Source organism: Penaeus japonicus, unplaced genomic scaffold (assembly GCF_977035675.1).
Source record: "Penaeus japonicus unplaced genomic scaffold, GWHDUDI00000001_assembly GWHDUDI00000016, whole genome shotgun sequence".
NCBI classification, from domain to species: domain Eukaryota; kingdom Metazoa; phylum Arthropoda; class Malacostraca; order Decapoda; family Penaeidae; genus Penaeus; species Penaeus japonicus.
The window spans coordinates 27035494-27037993 of record NW_028234418.1 but is presented as its reverse complement, the minus strand read 5'-3'; the positions used below and the strand labels follow the sequence as shown (position 1 = coordinate 27037993).

At 37.7% G+C, this 2500-nt stretch overlaps 1 protein-coding gene across 6 annotated transcripts in view; it reads left to right on the top strand.

Annotated features, from left to right (window-relative positions):
- LOC122249381 (carbohydrate sulfotransferase 10) overlaps positions 1 to 647 on the top strand; it is an 11645-nt gene extending 10998 nt beyond the window's left edge. For all 6 annotated transcript variants that reach the window (XM_086545326.1, XM_086545329.1, XM_086545327.1 and 3 more), the window contains one exon: positions 235 to 647. In XM_086545326.1, the coding sequence (XP_086401452.1) occupies positions 235 to 481 (247 nt within the window). In that variant the 3' untranslated portion in view covers positions 482 to 647. The remainder of the gene's footprint in view (positions 1 to 234) is intronic.
- Positions 648 to 2500: the final 1853 nt, after the last annotated feature.

Below are 2500 nucleotides of genomic sequence, written 5' to 3'. Positions count from 1 at the left end.
GTTATAGGTTTGATACAGTAAAGCCTAGTGGATACAAATCCATCCATCCATAGTACAATTTAGTTCACAGACTTTAACATGAACATATGTATATGTCTATCCATCTATCTATCTATCTACGACATAGTGGTATTATTGTTGCTAGGATATTTACTATCTTCAGTATTGTTGTTATGACATTTTTTCCAATCACTATTCTCCCTCCGACTATGCTGACGCCCTTCCCGCCCGCAGAGAAAGTGGCATGGAGCGCGACGTGGACGCGAGTCTGCTGGTGGTGAACGCGCATAAGGGGAAGGGCAACACAGAGGACCTCCTGGTTTCCCACTATTCCACTGTTCCGCTTGAAGTCCTGAAGAAGCTCCTTCGTCTCTATGCTCAAGACTTCAGAAGTTTTGGTTACGACCCGACGCATATTCTTAAGAAGATATATCCAGGGAGAGGAAAAGAATTAGCCAGTTTGATAAGCGTATTAAGTTAAACTTCCCAGGGAATTGATCTCCTTGTGTACAGTCTGGCATCTCCGAAGGTGCAATGTGATATTTACATGTTTTAATGTATGACCCTGTTATATTTTCTCCATTAATGATTCTTTTTTTTATACCTGTATACTTAAAAAAATAAATAAATACACGCATTTTCATAATGCTGATTTGTATGATTATACCGAATGTGTTCTTGCTTGCACTTCAATTAGAAAAAAAAAAAGAAGTTTACTTCTTGCTCCCTTCTCTGGCCGTTCCTCCTCTTCCTCCATCTGACTCACGAAACAAAATAATGTTATATGATATAATTATGCAACTTTGCTAATTCTAAAATTTTCATAAACTTTTATCATCTACAATTTGAGTGAACCATTATTATTGTAAAAAAGGCCAAAATAGTTCATGCCAGCCAGACGGTATCAAGTAATACTACACGGCGAGAAGGTAGATGATTATGGAGACATGATGTGCCTAAAATGTAGTAAAAAGACACCCATGATATCACTGCGATATCATGCATCGCGCAAATCTGGCCCATGCTATACTACTACGCTAACCCCAACACAGTATCCGAACTGTGCAATGTTACAAATATAGTATATTTGCGACGTTTGGTATACAGAATACATTTTTAACCAATAGTTTCCATTAAGGTTTAGTTTCCAATTGACACCAGCTATACGTTGTCACAAATGTGAGCTTTGAAGTTTGGTTCCCCCGTCAGCCATTAAGTGTGAGCTGGAGCCTATTGGAAGCATGGCGTTTGCTCACAACTAGCCCATTGATACACTCACCTCCTGCCGGCGACTAGCCACTGGGTCTGTTTGTCCTTGCTTCTGTCCTTTACTGACTCTGAGCTTTATCTGCCTGAGAAATGAGTTTCAAGTTGTTAATGCATGGCCACTATGTACGCAACACGAATATATTTTCCCTTCCGGAACTACTTGAGCTAAAGGCGTGTGAGACATTCACTTCTGAGTGACCACGCAACAAACATAAAAGTAACATGTATGGACACATTAACTTACAAGAATACAGATTGAAACAATTATATGCTCTTACGATTTGGATACAGACAGTTACGGCTGATAGGTACAAAACTTGGCTTCTGGATCTTCATCTATACCGAAATTTTGAACGATCCCGCTACTCATACCCATACTACGAATACAGGCCGATACCGATACCAGTACATTGAAAATCATTACAAGTAAGATTGTTGCCCATAGTCGCGTGACTTCTAGGTTGCCATCTGGGACACTTGTGGTCAATGGAAAAAAATGAATATGGTAAAAAGGGAAAAAATCATCAACTTTGTTCTGTACATGGAAATCTGATGAAATAATTTATAATTTAGATGTAATGATTTTTAGTAATGGAATGGGTTTTATATTTCAGAATTCGAAATAAGGAAATGGATATGATTTTTTAAAAGTTTCAATCACAAGAAAACTGGTCATTTCATTATCATAATTTATACTTTATCCTTGGGCTTTACAATTTAATAACACCAGCGTGTCTCGTACACAACTGCGCGTCCATGGTAGCTAATGTGGATCATAATCTAATATTAAAGCTCTATCTAAGGTGTACTCAAATGATATGATACTAGATTAAAAAAAAAAAAAAAAAAAAAACATAACACATTTAATTTCTGTTCATCAAAACAATTTTGAATTATGATAGATTTTAATTAAGTATCGGTGGTATTAGGAGTAAATCAGTCGATACCTATATCATTGCATCAGCACATCAGTAGTAGGAAGGTCTAGTGATCGAGGGGTATGGGTCACGTGGGTCGGACGAAAGGATGAATCGTTGTGTGTCAAACAAATTTAGATCGTGGAAGGGTCCGGTCTCTCGGATTCTAGTTAACACTCTCTCTTTTTATAATTAGAAATAGTTACATTACATAGTTAAGGTATGAAAGGGTGATTACAAGCACAACTGATTCTTAGTGTTTGTTAAAGAGAACATAGGTGGCAATCACTGTGGCTTGTGGGGTGGCAGGGACA